Source organism: Hippoglossus stenolepis, chromosome 15 (genome assembly GCF_022539355.2).
Source record: "Hippoglossus stenolepis isolate QCI-W04-F060 chromosome 15, HSTE1.2, whole genome shotgun sequence".
Classification (NCBI taxonomy): Eukaryota; Metazoa; Chordata; class Actinopteri; order Pleuronectiformes; family Pleuronectidae; genus Hippoglossus; species Hippoglossus stenolepis.
The window spans coordinates 6,195,412-6,220,178 of NC_061497.1; the positions used below are offsets into that span (position 1 = coordinate 6,195,412).

General features: G+C 41.6%; 2 protein-coding genes across 2 annotated transcripts; both read left to right on the forward strand.

Annotated features, from left to right (window-relative positions):
• The first annotated feature begins 25 nt into the window (after positions 1-25).
• Positions 26-6,639, forward strand: ggnbp2 (gametogenetin binding protein 2). The gene is made up of 14 exons (XM_035179228.1): positions 26-110; positions 924-1,050; positions 1,755-1,835; positions 2,034-2,287; positions 2,643-2,741; positions 3,696-3,809; positions 3,920-4,129; positions 4,252-4,426; positions 4,527-4,703; positions 4,854-4,992; positions 5,080-5,205; positions 5,335-5,483; positions 5,571-5,765; positions 5,870-6,639. Exons 2-14 carry the CDS (start codon positions 958-960, stop codon positions 6,074-6,076), a joined length of 2,019 nt encoding a protein of 672 aa, XP_035035119.1. The 5' UTR covers positions 26-110; positions 924-957; the 3' UTR covers positions 6,077-6,639.
• Positions 6,640-7,593: 954 nt separating this feature from the next.
• Positions 7,594-24,266, forward strand: dhrs11a (dehydrogenase/reductase 11a). Its single transcript, XM_035179360.2, has 7 exons — positions 7,594-7,990; positions 21,118-21,327; positions 22,040-22,134; positions 22,742-22,871; positions 22,978-23,070; positions 23,155-23,220; positions 23,321-24,266. Exons 1-7 carry the CDS (start codon positions 7,859-7,861, stop codon positions 23,360-23,362), a joined length of 768 nt encoding a protein of 255 aa, XP_035035251.1. The 5' UTR covers positions 7,594-7,858; the 3' UTR covers positions 23,363-24,266.
• Positions 24,267-24,767: the final 501 nt, after the last annotated feature.

Genomic DNA, 24,767 nt, shown 5'->3' on the forward strand with positions numbered 1-24,767 from the left:
AGCTACTACGTCGGAGGGCAAAGGTCAAATCCGTCATGAAGATTCCGCCACCGCAGCAGCTCCACTCACTGTCGCACTTGTTTATTTTCCAGGGGAACTTTTAGGAGCTGGTAAGTACGAACACTAGCGGGTAGTAGTCGGATGTCTGTATATGTTGTCACGGTGACAGCTCGTGTTTTAAACTGAAGTTAGAGAAGCTGTTGAAAGTCACTGTCGCTAAGTGGCCACTCACCTACTTTAACTTTATATTAGCCGTATCCAAGCTTGCTAACGTTAGCTGTGTACGGTAGCTAAGCTAACTAGTAAGTTAGCCAAGTTGGCGTCAGGGCGTAGAATAACTATATGAGCGCTGCAACGTGTTCATTATTTGTAAAGGTGAAACAAACTCCTGTAAACAACGTAGGCTAATCGCTTTCGGATATAATGCTTAGAATACAGGGACCGGCTTCCTCTGTTCGTAAACCCGTGCTGCCATAGGAAATGAGCTAGCATGCTAACCTGACTAGCCACTGGTCACTATTTTATCATATCGACCCCACTAATAGATGTTAGCGTAATTAAACCAGTCTTCATAACTTAAATAGTTTTAGAAGTGCAGAACGGGTTTCCACACCCTCAGCCCTCCCCATGTTAGCTTTCGTTTCCCATGTTGTTCAGCTAACTTAGCTGCTTAAATCTGGGTCAAGGCAAATCGGAAAGATCAGCATCGGCTTTAGCGACGTTAAATGAAATGTTGTCGACCTCAACACCAACTTGACATGTTGCGACGTGTTTCAGGGGCAGGTCGTGTGAAAGGCAGTTTCTACTGAGAGACGGTGATGTTGTAGCTAGCCCTGCGATGACCTGCAGTCGATTAGCATTAGCTCGTTGTAGCTCTGTGCTGGTCTGAGCTGGTCAGTCATTATCTTGCGTGTCCCCTGCAGGCGAGCTGCACCACAACCCACACTGGAATAAGCCATGGCTCGTCTGGTGGCAGTGTGCAGGGAAGGGGAAGAGGACTACCCGTTCCTCGCCAGACAAATCCCCCTGTATATCGATGATACTCTCACGGTAAGCCAGCTCTACCATGTGTATGACCACAAGGAGAATGGCTGCTAAGATCACAACTGGGATGTGGCAAACGCAGCCATCTCTCTCTTTGGGTCAGATGTATGCATCCCATATCCTTTCACTAACATTTGGTGTCTAGGAGCAAAGCTGCAGTTGTTGCATGAAAAAAGGCCCAGCCTGTTTTGAAGGACAAACATTTTATTTATTTTTTTACTTTGATGCACAAATAATCATAGAAGCGTATCAATAAAGTTTAAGGTGTAGTTAAGTAAGTACATTCTTATGGATGGGTAGGGATGATGGATGAGAAACTTTATAAGCTGCCAGAGGTTATTGAGCCACCTTGACCTTTTTAACATGTTGTGGCACAGGTGCAATATTGCTAATGACAAAGTAAAACCATATATCTTTAATATTACATGACATATTACAGTCATACACCCAATGTATGTCTCACAGGGTATTCTCCTACTATTGTAGATTTTTTTTTTTTAAAGAAAACAATGACCACCTGCCAGCAACTAAAAGTCAAGAATTTTTTTAATTGTACAAATGTTAACAACCAAGGGAAGCTTGATTGGAGTTTGAATATTGGCATGTGATACTCACACCCAAAACATGACATATTAGTAATCTGTTCTGGGACACGATCCCGATGAGACATTGATGTTTATTAACTGTTGTGTTTCATCTCATGTTGCCAGATGGTGATGGAATTTTCTGATTGTATCGTGGATGTTGACAGCCACGAAATAAACCTTTCTCAATGGAAACAATTTTCTGAGGTGAGTTGTTTAATTTTACACATAGTTACCTCACCTTAAATTAATGAGCACTTATCAAGTCCTGTTTAAACGCACCCTACTGTGGGTGTGGTGCCAAAAGCTTGACACCACGTCCTTGTGATAATGAGTGTGTAGTTGGTCTTCATGTGACTTCTCAGCAAAGTGGTAGTGACAGTTGTTGTTTCCTTGGTCTTACAGTATCACTCCAAGCTGAAGCAACAGGACTTGAATATCGCCATGATGGTGACATCCAGAGAGGTCTACAGTGCATTATCTCAGCTGGTGCCATGCGTGGGCTGCAGACGAAGTGTGGAGCGCCTCTTCTCACATCTGGTGGAATCAGGGAACCCGGCTCTGGAGCCTCTCACAGTGAAACCCACAGGCATGCTCTCTGTCACCAAGGCCTGTTTAGCAGATGTGAAGAAGCTTCACACTCTCTTCTATGTTCACGGGTAAGATATAGTTTTGTTTGTTTTTTTTCACTGCAAATTGAATTGAACTGTGTTTCTTCATTCAACACAAACTTTAAATCAATATGAAAACAGTTGTTGTTAACATGAAATGCTCTCTGTGTTTGTTGAATTACAAAGTGAGGATATAATGCTGTACCCAATTAAAACACTCCTATCCTCTTTAGTAGGCTCCAGGCGTAAATTTTTTTTGTTTATGTCAAGTCTTTTGACACTTGGATTTAAAAAGGTGGGAAATTAATGAATAAAACTAACAAAGAATGATGATGCTGTATTTATATTAACTCTTGAAAACAATATTGGGTTTTTTACTCACTTTTTTTTTTCCTTTTTACAGGTCAAAGTTAAATGACATGATTGATGCCATTCCGAAAAGTAAAAAGAACAAGAGGTGCCAGTTACACTCCTTAGACACACACAAGCCTAAGCCCTTGGGGTGAGTAAAAGACTTGTTCTCATCTATTTTTCTAGTTGTGCAAGTTTATTCCTGAGAATGTATTGTTCAGAGGCTGCATTTGAGAAGTGGACTAGTCACTCTTCCCAGCAGACGGGACCAGTGTGTTTAAGTTGTCCTCTAGCATAGGGAGAGAGGGACAAAGAGTGGTAGGTTTTGTGTATTGCACTGGAAGATGACATGGTATGTGTCTTTGAGCAATGTGTGTCCATGAGTAGGAGGTAGGCTCAAGTTAAAAAGAACAGTTTAGCTCTTTCTCCAGCCTAATTTTTAAAAAGTATTATCAGTATTATGAAAATAGTTCTGCAGTTCTAAACAAATCTGTATGATTATTTGGGTGTTTTCTGTTAAATTGGTGAAAATCTCCATTGTTTGGGACCATTCTATGGAGATGATTGGGTTATATAAATACTAAAGCTCTTTCATTAGATGACTGTTTAGTTGGACTTGAACAGTCTCAATAATCCCCTCAACTGAAATGTATAGTGTAATTTAAACAAGGTCATTGATTACACATATGTGTCATTTGTCACACCCACTGCAATTTTTGCATAAGAATTTCTGTTAGAAATCCTTATGCAGTGCTTGGGGACATACAGCAGCAGTTCCATGCTTTTAAGGCTGTAGACTCTGGGAATAGACACCCTCAGTCGGTGTGTAGTAAACATAACGGAGCATTTAACAGCTTAAGAGCCAGATATTTCCCTCAGGAGTTGGTAGAAACTAAACCAAAACTAAAAGTATAAATTAGATTGGTATTATAATCTCCAAGTGACCATAAAACTGGAGTCCTAATGAATGTGTCTATGTCACCATATAGTCAGTGTTGTATATTCCACTTACTTCTGCGGCTTCCAAGTGGCTTAAAAATCAGCAGGTTTATGATCATTATACATTATGATGGCATTGCTTTAATAATGGGATGTTTGCTTACAGGGGGAGCTGGATGGATGTATGGGAGCTTATGTCTCAGGAGTGCAGGGATGAGGTGGTCCTCATTGATAGTGCCTGTCTCCTAGAGACGCTGGAGACATACTTGCGTAAACACAGGTAATACACGGCTGTCATACTATAGCACAATTTCAAAAATTCCTAACAATAATTTATTAAAGGTTTTTAAAAAAAACTGGATTAATTCTATGCGACTTTGTTCTGCACAGGTTCTGCACTGACTGTAAGAATAAAGTGCTGAGAGCGTACAACATCCTGGTGGGGGAGTTGGACTGCACTAAAGAGAAGGGCTACTGTGCTGCCTTGTATGAAGGACTATGCTGTTGTCCTCATGAGCGCCACATCCATGTGTGCTGCGAAACAGACTTCATCGCTCACCTGCTTGGCCGGGCAGAGCCCGAGTTTGCAGGCGGTTATGAGTAAGTCAAGGTTTATACAGTGACGATCACCAGTGAAGAGGTCTGTTTCATTTGAGACAGTTTCTGTCATACCTTGTTCCTTTCAATGTATTTATATATCGTTTTGATTTTCCTTTTTAAAGACGCAGAGAGAGACATGCCAAGACCATTGACATTGCACAAGAGGAGGTCTTGACTTGTCTGGGTATACATCTCTATGAGCGTCTGCACAGGATCTGGCAGAAACTACGAGCTGAGGAGCAGACATGGCAGATATTGTTCCATTTGGGAATTGATGCACTACGCAGAAGTTTTGAGGTATATAAAATCCTAGCCAGTGTGTGTATGATATGATTTTTATATACTTGTCAGATAATGGATTATAGCCGAGTGACATATGTATTATCGTGCCCCCCAGATGGCAGTGGAGAAGATGCAGGGGATCAGTCGGCTAGAGCAGTTCGTCGAGGAGCTGTCTGAAGAGGAGAGAGCCAAAGAGCTGAAGCAGGAGAAAAAGAGGCAAAAGAAAAAAAATCGCCGCAAAAACAAGTGTGGTGAACAGGAGTCAGAGGACAAGGACAAAAATCTGGATGAGGTAAACCCACTCATAAAGAGTCTGAGACACAAAGCAACCCATGTATACTACTGTATATAGTGTACATGGGCAGTACAGTACACTACATGTACTGTAGAGCTACACTCTTGGACCGCCTGTAATTCAGTCCACTCATTTGGTGTTTTGCAGGGTTCTATTGAGGCTGTGAAAGACAGTTGCAAGGTCTGTGGTAGCCACGGTGAGGAGGAGGAGGAGATGGCCAGGTGTGAGGAGGGCATCGCTGCCAACGGAAGTACTTCCTGTAACTGCTCAGACGACACCAAACAAGGTAAAAATGCACATAGAATATTTGTCATGATAATGCAGTAACCTCCTTAGGACCCTGTAAAGCAAATGTTTTTCCACATTTCCCCAGATTTGTCCACCCACAGCAATGGCAGTGACTGCGGCTACTCTTCAAGCATGGAGGGCAGTGACATAGGTTCACGAGAAGGCTCCGACGTAGCCTGTTCTGAGGGGATGTGCAACCATCACGAAGCAGGTCAGGCTGGAGTAGCTCTGAGCTGCTCAGGACTATGAACTCAACCATTTCAGGGAATTTTTTAAAAGCTACAATGTAGAGTAGTTTAGTCCACTTCCTAACAGTCTTGTCTTTGTTTACCCTCTGAAGGAGAAGAGCCGACTGTCCATCACTGTGCTGAAGACAAGGAGGAGGATGGGATAGACAGTTGTCTGGACTGCTGGCAGCACTCTGAGGGAAACGCTCAATGCAAGAGTAAAAAAAAGAAAAGGAAGGGAAAGGGTTTATGCAATGATCAGGTGAGGTAATACGCTTGAGAATTCCCATGCTGTTTACAGAATGTACCAAGCTGCATATTTTTAATGAAAGCATGCACCTTTCTACAGGGACTAAAATGTGAAGGCTGTGTGTCAGCTGGGAACACAACAGGCCACGGTCCACCATCATCTCACACTTGCCGAACCAAAGAACTCCTCTCCTCCTTATGTGGCAGTACATTTTCCAGCATTGCACTACGGTTACCATGGGCGGCAGTACATCAAAAGAGCCTCAGCCCTCACACAAGTCTTGTGGAACTTCTGGTTAGTGAGAAGTGTTAATTAAAATGTTTGTCACAGCTGACAGTCTGCTGTCTAATTCTGTTACTTAATTAACTTTCTCTTCTCCTGTCGTGTTTTTAATTCAGGATGATTCAGAGTTGAGTTCCGATGAAGGGAACTGTCTGACGCAGGACGAAATCCAGGCATTTCTAGAAAGTAACCAATCCTTCTACAACAACCGCCACCAGTACCGTCAGCTTCTGAAAGAGAAATTCACCAACTACTGCCTCGTCACTGAGCGGAGTAAGCCAGTGTGTGGAAAGTGGTTTGCCACCACCACCAGTGTCACCTAACTGCACTACTGACATCTTCCCCTGGGAGAAACACGACCACTGCTGCAACACGTTTAGAAAAGTTAAAATCTTGACTTATATTTGGTGTCTTGTACACTCATTTCTCCTTCAGAGTAAATGTAATTCTTACTTTCTGTTGGGCACCTCTCTCTTTTGCACTCGTAGACCAACACACGTTGCTGTTCATTTCTCGACCGCTCTCATCTGTAATTGTTCACTTTGACCAAGCCTAGCTGTTTGTTGTTGGTCTCCTGTAGGGTTGTTGGGTAAGAGCTCAGTGGAATCTGTAATCATGCTTTGCAAACTGTGAAATTGGGAATACGTTTTTTTGGAGTCTTGTGTTTGTTTTTTCTTTTTTTCTTTCTTTTTTTGTTTTCTATAATTTGTCATTGGTTACACGTCAGTGTAGTGGTAAAGGTTGTACCATTTAATGTGTACAGAAATTCTAAATTTAAAGATTTTACAGAGAATAAACATCCGTTTGTAATAATGAATTGGGTGTGATGTTAAGAGCGCAATGTTCAAAATTTACTAAATAAAGAATATTTATTAGTATGCATATATACATTTGTTCATTGTTTACTTGACCTCACGAGTCCTTAACTCTTTGATCTGAGATTGTTGGTATTTATCTTTTTCTCTGAGTCCCGGCCTTTAACATTTCAACACTACACACACGACCAGTTTATCAGACGGGTTGTAAGCCAGGTTTTAAGTTAAGAACTTTATTTAGTCAACATCTCTATTGAAGTTTATCACAATCAGGGAACTGGACATCTGGAGGAATATTCCAGTGTCCGCAAATCTGAAAAAATTCAAGTTAAACAGATACTCCTTTTTGCATATTCAGTATGAATTAAACCAAATAATATGTAGCTTTTTATCTTCTGCAAATACTGCAAGGCTTTCTTGCTAAACTAATAATATTTACCCTTGATCATCTCTTTCCCCCATTTCAGTTTGTATTTTAAATGTATAGTTCACTGAAAATCTAAGTCAACCAAATTCATGAATGAATTCCTCACACAGTACCTGGAGTTGGGTTCAGTGAGTGCATGGTGATTTCACTGCCTTTTCTATAGGAAATTAGACTATTCTCAGTTAAGATGCAGCCAGAACGGTATTAAATATATTCTCTACATTCATAAATTCTCTGATACAGCTGCATCTTTCCTAAATAGCCTTAAAGACTGATTTAATACCACGTGTTGACATTGCCATTGCTGTATGTTTTCAGTTGCTACATGTATATGTTCGATGACATTATCAGCTGTGTCGCAGCAGGGACATATGTAGGGGGTTGATTTATAGAAAACAAAAATATGATGGCCCATAACGTGATCTTGAGTTAAGAAAAAGTGTCTAAAAGCTTTGATTATAGGAAAGCGTGAAGGCAACACGCAACGCAGTCATGGCTAGTTGAATCCACTAGATGGCGATAGATGACCACGCAATGAGAAAACTCGGGGCTCGTGGGCTGAAAAACGAAGTGGGAGGTGACGTGAACCAAACATTTGTGCACACTGCTTCTCTTCATATTTCATCCAGCGGAGCGCATGGATCCGGGCTTCAGGTCCACTGGCTGCCGCCGTCCTGGATGCTGCAGACTCAGGCAGGAGCTCGTAGCTGCCGCGTCCCTTCGTGTGATTGTATCGCTTGTTTAAAACCACTGCGACAGTGATTTGAGCAGACGGGACATTACAGCAGCAGCAGGAGCGGTGCTTTGGTGCTCGGAGTGCCCGCTCAGGCAGGCAGGCAAGCGGCAGGCAGCAGGCAGGAGAGATGGAGCGGTGGAAAGGCAGAGTGGCCCTGGTGACCGGAGCCTCGGTGGGAATTGGAGCGGCTACAGCCCGGGCACTGGTCCAGCAAGGCATGAGGGTCGTCGGCTGTGCCAGGAACGTCGACAAAATAGAGGTGGGTGATTTAGTTGAGTGTCGTTGGCCGTTAAGTGTTTCCGACACGCATAGGAGAAGCTAGCTTTACGACATCAAAACTAGCCCCCTAACCTTAACCGCTAGCTAACGTTAGCTTCACAACTTCAGCTAGGAAGCCCCAGTGGTGGACAGCAGCAAGTCAAGTAACCTATTTAATTCAAGAAGAGGAGCTTCATTCATTTGAATAGTGTTAAGAATAAAACTAAATGAACTAATGTTACATTAGTCAATAACTAAACCGTGTGTAAACAGTGGGCTCGCCAGAGGTGTAAACCAAAGCTAAATCACGACAAGCTAGTGTTTACAACTTTACAGGGACGTAATTGTATTGTAGCTTGATGGTCCACTTAACTTATGTGATGTCTCACAGTGCCCCTGTACCATAAAGCACCACTGATGCTCCCTCTGCAGATCCTGTCACTACATATCCCACAAACCCTTGCTCTTTATACATGTCTGTTTGCTGTTGGGGAGGGGAAAACCTGTTTCTTAAGGTTGACCTGCTCCAGAGAGGTCAGAGGTCAGCAGACCAGCAGAGCCTGTCAGAGGTTCAGCGTCTGTGTTAAATGACCCTTAAAACAAGCATGATACCTGCTAACAACTGACCATTGTGCGGGACAGACAAATAGTAGGTCATCATCTCAAAGCCCTAATTCACCCACTGCCAGTCTTTAGTAATAAACTTGTTCTGGTAGCGTCAAGTTTCCTCACTACACTTTCTGGTCAGTGGACGTATCAACCAATAACCTTAATAAAATAAAACATCCTGCATACAGTTCCTAATTGTGTATTGTATGTATCTTCTAAAGATCAATTACCAACAATCCGAGCTGTTTAATTTCCTATGAACACACTGTTCCACTGATAATCTCCTTTATTTTCACACCTCGATTTTGAGCCACACTATTCATCTCTGCTCGAGGTTTGGGATAAACATGATCCGATACACATATCACATTGAGGTCATTGCTCTGTTAGTCGTGTCACAGAGATCTTAAGACACACCCTCTGTGATAAGGAAAGACAAGTCAGAAAGTTATTCAGGTCCCGCTCTCATCATGACTCTGAGAGTAATAGCTTCCAGTGGCGATTAGTTTTTAAGTGCGTGCAAATTTGTTATCCGTGTTTTGAACTCAGGGAATTTTTAGGGAGTTAAACCAAAAAATGAATTCATTATGAAGGCCAACATGGGAGGCTGATTTTCAAAATAGTCGCAGTTGTTTTAATTCAACTCCTGTGACACACATTCTGGCACAAAGACTTTGGTGATGAATATCTTGGAGCAGGTGACAGTGGCCCCACCCCACTAACTCTTGTCTAACCATAAGCCATAAGGCACTGCACCTTGCTTATCTTGTCAGCCAGTAATCAAGCCTAACTCTCCTCACTCCACAGATATCTTAGCTTCTTGCTGTATGTCGTCCGGTGTGTTTTTCATAAAGCAGAGTTCAGCATGCCTTGCATTGTTCACATCACTGTCATATTTTAATATTTAGGTGTTGTACAGAGTGCCATCTACTGCGAGTCATAAAACACAGTGGCATTATACGGTAGCAGTCACATAAATAATCCCTCTGATGTAGTTAGATTTGAGTTTATGTAATTAAGTTTATTTAATTAATATGAATTGTCACTTGTTATAATTAATTGTAACTAAGCTGGTAGAGATGTAGGCTAAAGAGATGAATAAGGTACTGTACATCTTACTGTTCTTCACCGTTAATGTGAAGAGCTGTGGTGAAGGCAGCTCCTTCCAGTTCAGTCAGCTTTTAACCGGGGGCCATCAATGTGATATTGTGTTGCATATAAACTTGATGACCTCTGATATTCCAGTGTCAAGCTGTTTACAAAAGACAGACACAAGCAAGGGACAGGATTTGGTTAGAATAGTTTGTCATCATGTGCCAATCTTTTCTCTCCATAGTGCATTGTTCTGTTCTATAGCTAGAGCTAATTATTTTCATTATTAATTAATCTGACAGTTATGTAATGTCCAATATGAGTGAAAAATACCCACCTAAGCTTCCCAAAGCACGAGATATGACTTCAAATGTGTTGTAGTCCTCATACTGAAATTTGTTTTCATCCTCTGACTTTTTTAATAGAAAAAGGTCTGAAACAGTTTGGCGATCATCATAGTTGTTACTGTGTTTTTTTTTTTTTTACTCAATCAACAAATCAATTTGCAGTCTGCAGTAAGGTAGTTGCAATGCGGACAAACAGGCGTGTACTGCACGTTACTTCTAAGTGAATTTTTTCCTCATGTTTCAATAATGTCTTGTTTTTGACATGCAAGCATTTCCCCCACCTTGGCTACACACACACACACACACACACATACACACACTCATGCCCATACACGCATACAGTGAGTGTGAATTGCGCAATAGAAAACCTCCCTCCATTCATACTCTGGTCACATGGTCCCTCCTGTCAATAGTTAACTGCCACAGCTTGTGTCAGCCCTCTTATATTACTTGTGCAAGACAACAACAAGGTCATAACATTTAAAATCTTTATGGTGCCTTTTTTTTAATATGTCTGTCAGCATTAACGTGATTGCAGCTCAGCCAGAGCAGTCTCAATTATTCTTAAATATGGATTACAATACATGAAACCAAGCTTCCATAAACTGAATATTTGGCCGAATGACTGGAAGATGTGAGGTTGTATAGACTGACAGATTTCTGCTCTCTCCACGAGGGACTGTACAAGACTTTTAGAGAGATGTCTGTGTGAGTTGAGGGACAAAGCCAGTATTGTGCCCTCTCTGCTATGTAAACTGGGTTCTTGCTGTAGTTGTGCCAAACCTGGCATGCTGCTAGTGGGGGATGCAAGTGTCTATCACCAAGTAATTGTTCTTGACTTCCATATTGGTGTTCATTTCTTTACTTGAGGAGATTAAAAGTTTTTTTATGGACATTTTTTACAGCAGTATTTTAACCTCAACGTAGACCAGATAAAATGATGGCCAAATGTATTTAAATGTATTAGGTTTTTGTCTGTAAACAAACCATGGAGAGAGGGGGAGTGGAGAGTTGTGGCAGCAGTATTGTTTTGCTGTCTCTGTGAGACTATGCACTAGGCAGTGGGGGAGCAGCAAGCTGGAGGGCGACGTGTGGTCACCATGGGCTCTGAGCAGGAATGGAAGCAACAGGACACATCCAAGTAGCAGCAACACAGCTTCTCATTAATGCTTGTGAAAGTGTGTTGAGGAGGGCCACCATAAAAGTGGAGACGGTGTCCAAAGACTATACGCATGTTGTTTGTGAGACTGCTTCCATATTAGAAGGCTTGTCCTGAGCTCACATCTGACTCAGAGGAAGAAGAGGACAGCTAGTTACTGACTGAATAGACCTCTAAGGCCCGCCAGCCCACATAGCCCATATCTGTGGTTTGGATGTACCTGCTTACCAAGCACAATATGATGCAGTAGTAAATACACAGTTATGGGAGAATGAACTCTTGTTGCTAATTCCCACAAATCAAACTAGAAAGGCACCTAGGAGGGTTTATTCCTCCACCTCATCCAGATAATCCTGAATATTGGATTATTTTACATCAAGATCCTAACATTGTTTACTGAGAAGTTGTTGAAAATACCCAAAAAGGCCTTATCTTGCCATGTTAAGTAAAATTACTTTTAAAAAATCATTTTTCTGCCCCTTAAAATCAAAGACGTTTAATTATAAACACGTGAACAGGTTTAAAATATGAAAATAAAATAAAAGTATTTATAAAAAACGAGAATCAGTGGAGAAAATAAAAAATCAATAAAACGTCAAACATCATAAATATTTGAGAATTAAGATATTGCACAATAGCAGATGAAATCAAGGTATCAAACTCCACTTGAAATGAAAGCCAGGGAGAGGAGGTGAGTCTTAAGCAGTGATATAAACGTGACTCAGGTCTAAACAGGTTAAGATGTTCCAGAGATTAGAGGCAGCCTCTGGATCTGGATCTGCACAAAAATGTCAAGGGCTCTTCACCCTGCAGTTACCATTCACCAAGTTTGATGCAAATTGCTTCAGTACTTTTGTGTAATCCTGCTGTCGATTAAACAAACCAACAACCAGATTTATGTGACATAACATAAATCTGGTTTGAACATAACCTCCATGGCAAAAGAAATAATGTATTTTTTAAAAGAAAAAAATACTTGCTTTAAAATTGTTATAGTCTACTTGTTGTATGAATCTTCCATAACTGGTTTGCTTATGAGTTTTAGTTGTCATATCTCATGCCTACAGACTCTAATGTAAGATAAGCCTGTTGCAATTGTTTCTGCAGAGGCAAAGGGTGGGATGGGGTGGGGTCTGTCACATAGTCGATGATTCAAATGATTGCCTGTGCATCTAGAAAGTATAGTTTTTAGTTCCTGTTTCTGCAAAATAATCCAAACCCAACTCATCACACTCGTTAGAAACAAGTCACAAATCAATGAACATGGCTTTTTATCAGGGCCTGAAGGACGGGCCACAAAACCGGAGAAGTTGCGCTTTACTGGTTAATGAAATAATTTATCAACCGTTATGTACTGTGTAGGATTTCTCTGTAGTCACACTTGTTACTCTGACTGAATGCAGAAACGGCATCGCCATCTAGATAACAAATCTGTTTGTACTGCAAGTCCATTTAAGATTGATACAGTGAAACTGAATTACCTTGGTGCTTTGAGGCTTCGCACTGTACAGACATCTGTCAAAATGTAAAAGCATTGGCTGCTACAATTTTAGATCAGATAAAATAGGCAAACAGAATTACTTTTTCGTGCTCAACCGTTTGTGGTTGGCATACACTGAGCTTGTGTTAGTATTCTTACTGCTTTTTTCAATGCTGACCAAATAATGTAATGTCTCAATATTTTGCTGAGAATACAAGGAGTATAAAGTTGCTTTCAGACATGCACTGAACTCTGGATGATCAACAGGGGCCATATGTGAGAATGCAAACATCTGAGTCAGTTGCTGCAGAGTTTCTCCTTCCAGCCCCCTAGTCAAATTCCTGGATAATGCCAGAGTGTCCAGGTTCAAAACAAAAATAATACAAATATCTTGGAATGAAAAAGAGGTGTGATAAACATAGTAGATGCCGATGAAGATGTCAACTTGGAAAGACAACAAGATCCGAGAGCTTTCAGTGTTTCGGACTGTATATGTTACATCCTGCCTCTGCATGCTGCTCCACCTCTCGCCTAAACGCTCTGGAGATCTGCGTTATTGTGTAAGCTTCTGACTGGAGAATCTCCTGCTGTGTTCTTCATATGTGAAAGGCAAACTCCGGAGAAAGTGCGGAGGTTCATGTTTGAAAATGGCTTAAGTAACGGACTGATGATTTTGGCCTTTTTAGATCAAATTCAGTTTTGCAAAGCTTCCAATCTATTTGAAATTATACCCACAAAATGCATAGTCGGCTACTATGCATTTTGTGGCTACCTCCATACTTCTATACGTTTTAGTTTTGAAACGCGTTTCTTTTGCTACTTTTATACGTGGAATCCGCACTATTCCAGCGCTTTCCTGCGCCTAAAACAGAGACTTTTGGAAAGGCATCTGGCCTCATTTTTGTTTGAAAACTTCAGGGATGCATTCATCCGCATTCACTTCCTGATTGGCTCTTATCAAGTCACGACTCGACTACCAGGGGTGAAGGCAGAACGTTGTAAACGCTTTGTGTCAGTAACGGTTCCCCCTCATCGTCAGTCCAAGAGAAGAAATCCTTGGTCTTACATTTCACTATTGCTGTTAAGTATTTTCTGTAACTAAGCGACAAATAGACAATCTGATTCCTGTTTTATGGGCAAAAAATGCCCATCTGTTCAGCTTTTATTTTAGTATTAAAACTTTTAAAACTTTAATTAGCATGGATATAGTCTCTCTCTGCCTGTTTAAAGACTTTGACACAATTGACCAACACATTATTCAAGTGGGCTAATAGGCCCTATCCAACAGGCTCCTGGCTGATTGGCTGCCTGTGAATGCAGCTCTGCATAAAGCAGAATCCTCTACACTTCTCAGCCAGCCTAAGCATGTATTCTTTGAGCGAGTAAATCCTAAATTAAAACTCAAAGCCCTCGGCAGGTGAGCCAGGAGGTCAATTTCAGACCACGGTTGACCAGCTTTGATTTGGTGCCCATTCTGAAGGAGCCAAGAAATGCTCAGTCATGCTTCAAAAGCTGAGGTGACACAACAAAAGTCAATCAGCGTCCCGCTGTCTCCGCCGCCTCCTCTGGGTTGTGTCTGTACACGTTGAAACACAGTGAATAGATTTCACCCCAGAAAGGATTTGAAGTGGGTCAGGTCAGACAGTTTTACTCTCTTTGTCTCATTCCCTCTTCATCACTTTGTGCCCTGATTCTTCTTTTTATATTTTGTGTCTATTTCCTTCTAATCATTAAAATGTATTGATAGGTGTGATGTGTAAATGCACAGTTAGATCGTTGTTTAAACATATCCCCAAAACTACGTAAGCATTGCAAAATCGCCTTTGCATATTAAATATAGTCTCTATGAATAGTTCAATCACTAGGTTTTAAGATTGTTCCTTTTGGTGTGTCAGCATTGCTGTCTGCTCCTGTGCAGTTATTTGACTTCCCATGACAATTCTCCTGGACTCAGAGAGTTGCCTCACGGCCCCTTCAGCTCTCAAGCTTCTGTCTTACCCATGCAGAAAGCTTTTCCACTGAGCTGTGAGCTGACAGAGGCTCTAACTGATAATCCATCATGTGTCCATGGATTCTGCTCCCGAGAGAAGAAACATTCACACCAACACAACACATAACAACATTTCCATTTCTTAAGCTGGAGAGAAATATCCGATGCAGGTTATGCGGGCGACCCGTGCTGACAAAGGGGGGAAATGCGATGAACGTTTTTAGAAAACCTTCAAATTGCTTTCACTTACAACTGGGCTCCATAACCAGCTCCCACAGGAGTAGTGGCTGAGTCTGCCTTTTCAGTCATTGTCCCATATGATAAGAGCCCTAAAGTATGGATTTATTTAGGAATGCGTGTGAGAAAAAGGTTATTGATCAAAGTTATTGATTAAAGATAATTAATAGTTTACAACTATAACAAAACTCAACTGATTCAAACTGAATGTAGCTCTTGAGCCTCAAATTAAATGGTGTCCTGTGGAGGGCCCTTGTAAACAAAGGTTATATTTACATTCACTGCCCCTCAGCAAATCACACTGTTTGTATCCTGTACGTCTGACAGACATGTTGAGTGCATTCTTTATTAATGTATTAAATATATGTTCTGTGAATTATCGATATGATTAAAAATGTATAGCACAGATTTATGAATCAAGAGTAGGTGATGCTATTGCTGATGAGAAGCCATTTTCAGTCCCACAAGACCAGCCTCAACAGTAAATTTCCAATTTAATATTCAGCTTTTCCATATTGGCAGGCTTTTTACTTTAGTATACCTGAATGAGTAAGTACCATAGTTCAGACTAATGGATTAATACGCCCTGTAAGAGTCTATGGAATCGGATATTAAGATTGTGTTTGTAGTCTCAACTCAAAATCTGGTGAGATAATCTTCTCTGAAACTCAATAGCAAAAATGTTTTTAAATGTGTATCTCTGCAGCACTACATTGTTACCAGTACTACATTTATATAAAAAATACAAACATTTAGATCTGTTACATTTTTCAGTGCTCACAATAAATAACTCAAGTCTGGAGTATTTTTAATCACCCATTGATTAATGATGCTGGATCAACTGGGTCTTAATACAATTACCAGTCTGATTTGACTAGACGGCTCTGTGACCCCTATGAGCCACTCTCCCTGCACCACCACAGTGCTGTCCTCTCTGTGCCTATCTTTAACATTTACTGGCATTGACATCCACTCTCCGGGCCTCCTGCTCTGATAGGTAGGGTGTTTCCTGTCCTGTTCTGTCACACACTTGCTGAAAAGCTCCTCTCTGTGTGTATTTGAGGGAGGCTTATTGTACAATGGAAGAAGATGTCATGGAACTGCTATGTGCAACTGTTGCAGCAGGCTGGCACTTGTAACGTGCTTATTCATGATATTAGCATGCAATTACCTTATGTGGCAGCAGTGTAGTGCATACAGTCATGCAGATACAGCTCAGGAGCTCCAGTTAATGTTCACATCAAACATCAGAAGACCTGCGGCTGTTTTCAGAGCAAAGCACAACCCTACCCAGTATTTCTTTGGTGTTTCTCAGTGGGTGTATGTTGTAGCAGCGACAGCAGAGTGAGAAAGAAAGGATTCTATGAATCTACAGCACAAAGACAACTTGAGTTCACCAAGTTCAATATTACCATTCGGCATTGGGGGGGCTGGCAAGAGAAAATGCTAATTTTATAGTTTTTGGCTTTGACATCAGCCAAATTGGATTTGTTGCCGGGTGTTTGTTTGATATTGGAAACATTTTATGGCCACTCTGAGCTCACACTCTTTAGGCCCAACCCAGGCTGGCCCGGATTGAAAGGGTTTAATTTTTGGACTATGTCAGATCACCGCTGTCTCCATGCCTCTCTCCCATGTCTGTTTTTGTTGTCTGCTCAGGGTTTAAGTTATCACAAACGCAGCATGCATTACAATGCGGTATCAGTCGGCCTTGGGCTTTTGCAGTGAGAGCAAAAGTTGTGGTAACGATCGCCAGCATCAGGGGCAGGGGAAAAAAAGTCTCACATGAGCGAGAGGAGGCACATGATTCGTCAAGAGGGAAACTTCATCCCTCAGCATGTTTCAACTACAAACAACAGAAATTTAGTCATTTTTTTTAATCATCTGACGGCCATGTGAATCCAGGAATAAAGGCTGCTCTCTGTAGAAATGTCATCCTTTCACAGTTTCTTCTCTTATTTAGAATAAATCTCTGCCTCTGGATTTGATCACTTTGTTTGTCGGGAAAAAAATCTGACTGCACTGGTTACACCGGTCTGTTACACAGCACCTGGCTGCCTGCTCTCTGTCTACGCTGTCAGGGTTATAAAAGCCTTCTCATTTAAACCAGATACTCATACCAAACATCTGCTGTCGTTGACTCATCACCCAGCAGCACTGTGTTAGGACTTAAACTTATTTATGCCTCCACAGTTGCTGATACTCGTGACATTATTTCAGAGTGCTGATATAGGTTTTCCAAACTGACCCATGTTTATGCAATGCCTGGAACTCTCCAGAAAAGCCTAAGTCTGTCAATGAGTGTAGTTTCTAACAAAGAGTGTAATAAATGTTCTTATCGCCCTGACTTGATTAGATTACCCACTGGGAAGTGCTGTAAAACCGCCCTGTTCAACCTTTAGACCTCTTATAGTGGCCGTCTTTCATTGTACGAAGACGAGATAATTGCAAAACCATCCTTTCCACCCTGCTGCAATCAGCCTGATGTCTCCTTTGACCCCCACACTCGGCATGACTGATCAAAAACTTGGAAAGAGTTTATTTTTATTGTCACACAGCAGTAGTATAGCTGGATAATGAGTGGAATAAAGAATCACAACTGGATGTGTTCCTCAGACACCCTGTTCTCAGGAGGGAAAAAACACTAAATGGAGGGTACATTTAATTAAATACTGGCACTAAATTAGTCACATGTGAGTTCATCTATTCGGTGGATTTTTCCGTGAAGCTCTACTTGTAAGACCGTCCTGTGCTATCGTTCTCCTACAAAAATCCTACTGAAGTCTGAATGATCCAGTTTTTAATGCTGTATGTATGCTTAAGCTTTTATTTTCTCTCTCCCTCCTTTTCACTATTTTGGCTGCCAACCCCTCCCCATCCTCCCCCTTTTCCTCCCTCCTTTTCCACACTTTGTGTGATCACTGGACAACAGTCTCGGTAATGAGGATGAAAATTCATTATGACAGGAAAAACAGTTTTGTGTGTCACAGGTACTTCAGAGACAGGACGGGAAGGGGTTAGTGACTGATTTACATCTTTTGATTTTATTTTTTTTAACCACCCACCCAACAGTCTTTTCAGAGAATAAGAGGAGACACAGCTTCCCTTAAACACAAGCCCACTGTTGTGTGGAAGAACTCCACAGTCAACCTGAGACTAATATCATTTCTCTGCTAATAGCTTTTGCCTTGTGCTATCGATCGGCTCCTCTCATGAAGCTTGTCTGCCCTCAGCACTTTGGCATCTTTTATTTTTATCTCTTTCCTCCTCTCCAGTGAGTTGTTTTGCTGGTGCATTTACACCAGTTCCAAGTGAGTGGGTGAATGATTGAACATGGCGCGGGATAGTGATGCCCCTTGCATTGTAGACCTTATATAACAGCCCCCCTGCAGGGGTTAGAGGCCTTTAATGTCACTATGTAGGCATGTACATATATGACTGAGTGCTGTGTGGGTATATGTACACCCATTACTGTGACATGTACAGGCTTTATGACCTGTTGTAACACTATTTGTCTTCTGAGCTGTAAGAGTTTTTGTGTTTCAACATTGGTCTTATCAAGACTGTCTGAGTAATTGCAAATAGTGATTTTTGTTTGAGGTCTGTGTATCTGCAATCTTTCATAAGCACACAAGACCAAACCATATAAAAATAAGTGATAATGCAGGTGATGTTAAAATAGATTTGTGCATGTAAAATGTTTTTTAATGTGGACGAATGTAGAAAAATCTAGACACAAGGTAGTTAAGAACGTGAATGTTGCTTTTAGAGGAAAATGGTTGCATAATGCTATTAGTTGCGTCTATTTTGGTTTATTGGATTCCAATGTTGCATTTGATTGATTTAGAAGTGCACCTTCAATTCACCCTGCCCACAAACATGGCATCAGTTTATTTTGAAAGTCTGCTTAGCCACATGTGTGCCTTAGAGAAATTATTATGGTTGTCAAACAGGTTTATTAATACTTTTAAAGGTTGTGAACATGCAAAACCTTTTCTATATTTTTTTTTAGTTTTGAATGAGCTGTACGTAGAATCAATTCGCGAACAATGCAATTGCTGCACTTTTCAGAGTGGTTGTTTATCTGTGGGACTGCAGTGCCATGTCTGTAGGCACAGCCCGTCTGAGGGCTGGAACTGACCACAGCAGTAAAGCTGGTGCCAGAACACACACACTCTCTCACACACATCTACACACATTCACAGCCTGCTACTTCCTGTAGTTGGACCAAGATCACAGCCTGTTTGCCCTGCTGCTCCCACTTAAGTGTAATTCTCTCCCAGGAACAAAAGATGGGCCTTGCTTCCCCTTTACGTTAACCTCCTTTCTGAATAAAGAAGAGCCTCTCCACTCATGAGCCTGAAATCTCCTTCCCGCCTGAAAGCCTTTCCCTCCAGACAAGTGTATGTAAGAGCCACAGTCTAAAGACAGCTCAGATACTTTGCATTAGAGGCGTTACTGCAGCTGAACTGCACCAGGCTCACAACTTCACCTTTCTACAATGTGGTCAAAATAGTCAGTTTTAGTCTTTACAGATGAGACAAGTGTTTTCAGTGATGTTGTATTTTGACAGATTTACTCGTGTAATGCTTCCCCTCTGGATAATCCGAGTTAAACGGTTTAGAGGAAGAGCAGGGAAATCTACACACTCCTAAGTGTGAGATAGGGTGCATCAACTCTATTACGCCTTCTGTTAGAAAACAGCCAGAGTGATCCCTTTATCCAATTTCATCCTGATTATAAAAAGCAGGCTTCACAAGTATACTTAGTATCTTCAAGGAGCCGCTGCAGTGGCTGCTGCGAACTGCGACTTTAGTGCAGATCATGTGATGATGTCCCACTTTCTGCCTATGTTTTCTTAATTTACATTCTGGACGTAAGTAGCCTTGTAATTTCAGGTATCAGATCGTGCTGCCTCTTCTCTGGCTTTAGTTTTATACCTGACAGTGAGCGGTAAACATGGACTTCCTATCTTCACAATTTATATTTTATCTATATTATATATATTGTTAATTGTTTGAATCTGTAATAATGGAGGAGTGGTTTAAACATCCAGTCTCCGACGCTCCAGGTGACAAGTATGGATGCAAACTTCACGAAAACAAGTCTAAATGTTTAAAATCAGTTGTGCAGGGTGCAGAGGCAGGATGTAATGCATAAATTCTGCTGCGGAGATCACGCGTGTTTGATTAGCAAACGTTTGACATGTATTGGACCGCTTTTTAATTTTTGCGTCAGTTGTGTTAATGGCATCATCACGCCCACTCTGTCATGAATCTCCTGCTGTGTTATCACGTGGGCCCATTCGGACATTCTCTGGATTTTGTACTGGGGGGCTGGCCAAAGAAACTCCAGAGAATGTCTAGAGCCTCTCACTCGGACATTGGTGCTCTCACATACTGCCCCTCTGGAGAATGTCAACAGATTTTCGAGAGTTCAGTGCATGTCTGAAAGCTAAAGATGCTTTAAGGCTGGATATATCTGAATGAAACTGCATGCTCATGTATTAAATAAAACCAAGATAACAAATATGCCTGCATTAGAAATGTAATCCTCTCGGCTCCACACCCGCACAGAGCGTTACAGTGCTGCACATCATCTCTGTCTGTCACCAGCCCCGCCCTTATTATCCATGCCCCTGCTGTCTGACCGGCACCCAGAATGAGACATCAGGTGACTGGTGCAGCTGTGCCTAGCGAAGGAGGGGGGTTGATGATGTGTGTCAGTTAGTATCAAACCTCACAGTGGTGGACAGCCAGCTGACCTGTTTGGAGCGTAGCCTGCCCGGCCCGCTGCAGGCTCAGGCGAGCTGTATCCTCAAGAAAGAGGCAGCAGCGCAAAGCTCCTCTTTCAGTCATGATTTGGATTTTGGTAGAAATTTTATTTAAATACTTTTTATTATCAGGGAAAGAAACATAATAAGGCAGGTGTGGTTTTGTCTGCACTAGTGTCAAATCTTGCCCTCTCAATGTGGCGTTGATCTTATGGCTGCACACTCTCTCTGCCTTCTCAGCGTCGGAGTCGGTAGGGTGCAGGGTGGAACCCTTATCTTAGTTATGATGCTGCAGGTTAATTATTTCTAGCTCTTAGCCAACCGTGTCTCAGTCCTGTAAATCAATATATGGCATTTTACAGTTTTTTTAAAAAAAAAAAGTTTTTTATTCTTTCACTCTGATACAGGGTTTAAATTCGGGTCTGATTTTGTGTTTTGCAGAAGCTGGCAGCAGAATGTCAGAGTGCAGGCTACAGTGGCACACTGATCCCCTACAAGTGTGACCTGTCCAACGAGGAGGAGATCCTGTCCATGTTTTCAGCAATAAAGACGCTGCACAAAGGCGTGGACGTATGCATCAACAACGCTGGACTGGCCCACAGCGAGCCGCTGCTCAGCGGAAAGACAGAGGGCTGGAGGAACATGATCGATGTGGGTTGATCACGGACACACAAATATTAATGCCAAGGCAGTAACAAGCTGAAATGAAAACTTTTAATTGTAATGGGTATAATTATGTGTATGTTTTGTAGATTTTGTTATGGTTACTCTGATGGAGTGAGGGGAACTCTTGTGTTTGTAGAGTTAAGAGTACACACACACACACACACACACACACACACACACACACTAATCCTGATGCCCCCCCCAGAGGCAGTTTCAGTGGAGGCCCTGACAGAGCAGAGGCCCACTATTGAAAGAAGCCCAATTTATCTTGTTGGAACTTTACTTTCTGATTCATTGAGCTCTTGACCACCGAAGACCCCCTGCTCTAAAGCCTCTGTCTCCAGAGTCCTGCATTTGTAACGCTCGTCCATCTGTTGTCATGGCACCCCACATAAATCTGTACTGGAGTGTATTTTTAGCTTGCGTTTAATCTGTACCCTGACCTTGTTTAGTCACCTCCCTATCTTCCCACCACGTTGGCTTTAAACCTACCATCTATGAGTATCACTACAATAGCAGATTAGAGACCACAACCTGGACATGACCAGCAGGTTCAGATGATCTAACACACTGACCCAGTGAGCAGCACTCAGCTACACTGCTAGTGTTATTACATGACATTCAAAACATTTAATTTAACGATACAACAGGTTTCTGCAAATGATACATGAAGTTTCTGTCTTTGCCTTCTCTGCAGGTGAATGTCTTGGCCTTGTCTATCTGCACCCGTGAGGCATACAAATCAATGAAGGAAAGGAATGTGGACGATGGCCACATCATTAATATTAACAGGTAAGATATGCATCTTCTAATCTCAGGAATGTAAAGATCAATATGGAAATTCTTCTGCCAGTTTGTTCAAGGGGATTTTAATCAGTTAAAGTTTCAATGTGGAAGATTGAGGTGAAAGGGAACTATTGAATATAAGATAATCCTAGTGATTTTTTCACTTGTGTGTAATCACCTACATTTTACAAGCCCTATATATTTAAATACTTTATATTTACATCAGGAGCGGGTCCTCTCGACAGAGGTCGCAATGTTTTTTACAGTAGCCCAGACTGGACAAACTAAACACCTTTTTGAGTCTTTGACAATTGAAGGCTTCTCCACTAGACTCCACCACTAGATGTCACTAAATTCTACACACTGATCCTTTACGTAAAGTCAACTGTGAGCCCCACCTGACCCCTGGTGGTGGAAGTCAGCTAATATTGACCTCTTTTATTATTGTAATGCTACTAAGACACTTTATTAATATTTAACCATAAAGAAGAGGAATTGAACATAACATGACAAGTAAATCAGACGCTATAGAGTTTAAAGATTCATTCATTTAATTTGGACTTGAATCAAATGTTTCTAATTAAATCCTGTCCATCTCTTCTGTCTTCTATAGTATGAGTGGACACCGAGTGGTGCCAAGTGCTGACGTGCATTTCTACAGTGCAACTAAATATGCTGTGACTGCTCTGACTGAGGGGATACGACAAGAGCTCAGAGAAGCAAATACACACATCAGAGCCACAGTAAGTTAGTTGTCACCCCCAGTGTGCAGATCCTTCTCTCCTCACTGGATCACTTAAATTACTCCGTACAGTTGGTTCACACCTCATGCATGTTCCTCCTCTACAGTGTATATCTCCTGGAATAGTGGAGACTGAGTTTGCCTTCCGGCATCATGACAGTGATCCAGAGAAAGCAGCTGCAGTGTACGAGAGTATCAAAGTAAGAACCAACAGATGTATTTCAATAAAGTGAAAATAACAGGAGCGCTGCAGCATCAATAATACTCTTGTGTCCACTTCTCAGTGTTTGAAAGCAGAAGACATAGCCAGCGCGGTCACATTTGTCCTCAGTGCCCCTCCTCACGTCCAGGTATCTCCTTCTCTCTCTTTATCTTGCTTTTATATCATCAAGTACACGGTTTGGCTTCAATATTGATCTCCCTTGTTCTTGTCCTTGTCCTTGTCCTTAGATTGGAGACATGCAGATGAGGCCGGTCGAACAGGTGTCGTAGCAGTCAAACAGGAAGCTGCAGGTGGAGCGGACACACAGCAGCCATTATGACCCCTTAGCGACCTCTGCTGGGCAAGGGAGGGAGGGGGGATAAAACAAATCAACTACAGCTGTTTTGGATCTGCTCGGATGTGGTTGAGGAGGACTGGAGCCTTAAGGAGGCTGTGCGAGGAAATGAAGGGCGTAGACTTTGCAAACCACTACGAAAATACTACTGAACGCAGCAACCTAGTGTTTTATGAATTGCGGAGCCCGGTCCTGAACCGGGCTGACTCCAGACTACAGTAGGAACAGATGACAACGGAGAGTGCCGCTGCTGTGCTACATGGTCATCTGCGTGACCATCACTTCAGAGGGAAGACTATGCCATTGATTGCACATGTTTTTTTTGTTTTTGTTTTTTGTTTTCGTAGGTCATATGACATATCCTTTTGAAATGAAATGGAAAGAGTTTAAGTTGAAGTTTAAGTATAATTGCCATTAATAAGTTTTATAAATATTTTAACTTTTGATCATAAATAGATGTGGTCTCATACTCACTAAATATAGACAATGCTATGTCCTGTACTCCTGTAACTAACCATGAACTGACTTGCATCCTGCCACCTGTAGTCACCATAAGTTTTCACAAACACATTCACTTACCTTTCTATCCAGTTTTCAGCCCTGTACAAGGAATCGGGAACGACCAATGCCATTGTCTTTTGAGTACATGGGTTTCGAATCCACCTTTTATTTGCCTGTGTAATTTCATTTCTTCTGCACTTTTGATTCATTTGTGGGGAGTTTTAACAAGTAAACACTGGCAACGTATGTAGGGGAGGAAGTTAACTCATTGCACATGTATACCCTTGAGATGTGTACCTTCAATTTCTCATTAAATAAAACTGATTGCCCAGAAGTAAGTTATGTGTTGTGATGTGTTCACCAGACTGTAGGCATCAGCTTGTCATTGCAGAAATGCGACGATCTTTGGACTTTGTGACATGTTTTTATTACACAGCATGACATGAGAGTTGAATGACCCATGTAATCATCTGTTAAGCAGCAGCATAATCTCTTATCCGCGGTGCCCTGTTGCATTTGACCTAATAAATGAGTCAGCCACAATGAATTCTACAGTGCAATATGTTAAAAGGGAACTGGTTCATACAGCTGAAGCTTGGTATTGAACTATGGATTTTAAATATTGTCATTTTTATCATGTTATTAGCTAAAAATTAAGTACTGAATTCAATAACGGCCCCTGATCACAGATTTGTCGACATCTGCATTAATATATGTGTCCAAGAGATGGCACCCTCAGCAAAGTCAAGTCCACAAGAGACCAGTCAGGTTTGTGTATATGTCTTGAGTCCCCTCCTTTGTCCTTTGGAGCTCTCACGCCAGAGGAAATGCAGGCCAGA